The 2,305-nt window shown below is 40.4% G+C and overlaps 1 protein-coding gene across 1 annotated transcript; it reads right to left on the bottom strand.

Annotated features, from left to right (window-relative positions):
* Window positions 1–832: 832 nt before the first annotated feature.
* Window positions 833–1,273, bottom strand: LOC128718420 (tetranectin-like). The gene has a single exon (XM_053812046.1). The coding sequence runs from the start codon at window positions 1,271–1,273 to the stop codon at window positions 833–835; it is 441 nt and encodes a 146-aa protein (XP_053668021.1).
* Between the last annotated feature and the right edge of the window lie 1,032 nt (window positions 1,274–2,305).

Raw genomic sequence — 2,305 nt, forward strand, 5'->3', positions numbered from 1 at the left:
GCCTTGTATATTGTTCTACTCGTATAAATCAAAAGATTTCATGTTTCCTATTGCTTATTTTTACATTTTACATTTCACGTTACACAATCGGGAGATGTAACGGTCAAAAGTGCTAAATTAATCTGATCTCCTATCAATTATTATTGGATATAACTACGCAGCAAGTTATCTAATCATCGATCGATTATCGATCAATTTTGTTGTATATTTCTACTTACACCACGAAAGATTAAAACATCTGGGTAAACCTCAAGCGAACAAACGAAAAATTCGCTAATGTAACAGTTCTACTACTGTACTATAAACCATATTATTCAACATTTCCTAATGATGAAAGCGAATTTTGTGGTATATGAATCGATATTTGGAGCACTAATACCATATTAATAATGTTGAATCTCATAAATACATATAGATAGTAGAAATGAAAATTATCTTACACAATAACTGAACATTCACTTTACTAAACTTTACTAAATCACTTTACTATGGGACTTTACGGGCGGATCACCCGATGTTTTTCCCACTACATGAACAGACCAACGGCAAAATACGTCAGTACGCCAGTTGCGCTTTTCTAAACGGCTAACGAGTAAGACGTGTACAGTTTTTCAGGAAATAAAATCTAAATACGTCACAGCTATTATAATGTTATTCACGCATTTGAAATTGCATGTCGCTTATACCTGTAATAAAATATCTATAAAAAAAACCACAACAGTGAACTGGTGAAACACCTTTTAGCGCAGAGTATTCGAATTTCGATGCACGTCATTTATTTATTAGCTGTAGGTCAATATAATTTCTAAACCCACGTTTTACATGACGATATTCAGTATGTGAATTCGCACACGTAGGGTAATTTGCTACCACAGTCCACATCTTTCCACACTCCAGTGGTACTTATCGACAAACAGTCTTCTTTGGCGGCGGTATCGTAGAGTGGCCTTGTAGGTTGGAAATTGTTGTATCCTTGGAAGGCACCGAGGCCTCTGTTCCTTGACACCCACATCCATGCTCCCTCCATGCCAAAGTCCGTGCCCGACGTCCAGAATGTGCCAGTACCGCCAGATTTCTTAATTGCCGCAACCACCAACGCGTTTTGGGTTGGTGTCTCGATCGCTACTAAATAACCTCCTTTCAGTATGCACGTGTGATAGGCTTCGTAGAAGTTTCCAATATTAGTGTAGGCAGTGTACCGAAGCGCCTGTGTAGTGGGAAGACCCACGGCCACAAGCCCGACGATAACTAAAGCGATCAAGCAAGCCTTCATCCTGTGGTGACACGGTTAATCTCTATCCGCAAAGTACGATGGACCATGAAGGGACCTCTCCGTTTTATAGCTAGGCGGCACCGGACGGAACACTTGAGTCAACAGCTGAGTTAGGGTATAAAAGTCGACCTGATAGTTGAGTTCTGTAGCAGTTCGTTTTGCAAGACACCACTGAAACCAGACTGGAAGCAATGGCGTTCAAAAGCTTGTGTTTAGTTCTGTGTTTGGCGTTGTACGCGATGGAAGCACATGGTCAGGATACTTCAAGGCCATTTTGTTACGTGTATTACTAAGCACCGATATTTTCTTGTTTTCTCTCCTTTACAGGTTACAAAACTTTCCTACCAATTCGACGAAACATAAACTTCTTCCAAGCCGTTCAAGCTTGTCGTGTAATAGGAGGCCACTTGGCTTCTATTGAGTCAGCCGACGAAAATACTCGACTACATAATGCCATAAAAGCCGCAGTAGGATCCCTGACCAGCCAATGGTGGATCGGAGGCATGGACTACGGTAATGAAGGATCGTTCGTGTGGTACTCCTTAAACAAGCCTATCGGATACAAAAATTACTTGCCAAATGAACCAAATAATTTTAAGGGTGTGGAAAATTGTTTAATTATTGACGGCATATCCGGTAAGTGGAACGACATACCTTGCGATAGTCCAGTGGAAGGTTTCCTTTGTGCGTTTAGCGGCTAACCACAATCCTGTATATAAATCGACGCGTTTGGCCTAATCAAGCTTAAATAGACAAGGAGTGTATCTTTCGCATCAACCGTGCAAATAATAATGAAAAGAAAGTGTCCGTTGTTTTTTGTGATTACATTACAAACAAGCTACTCAAAATCCAATCCGGTCCATCCGGCCCGTAGGACTGACTATCCGGCCACGTGGTAAAAATAAGTCGGTACGGCTAGGTAACGGAAAATAAATACACAAGCTTCTGTTATTGGAATAAATCATAACTGCGCAAATATGAAAACTCGTATTCAGGCTTTTCACGTCATTTTGTTTATAGTCTTATGGAGCT

The sequence above is a fragment of the Anopheles marshallii genome, chromosome 2 (genome assembly GCF_943734725.1).
Source record: "Anopheles marshallii chromosome 2, idAnoMarsDA_429_01, whole genome shotgun sequence".
Taxonomy (NCBI): domain Eukaryota; kingdom Metazoa; phylum Arthropoda; class Insecta; order Diptera; family Culicidae; genus Anopheles; species Anopheles marshallii.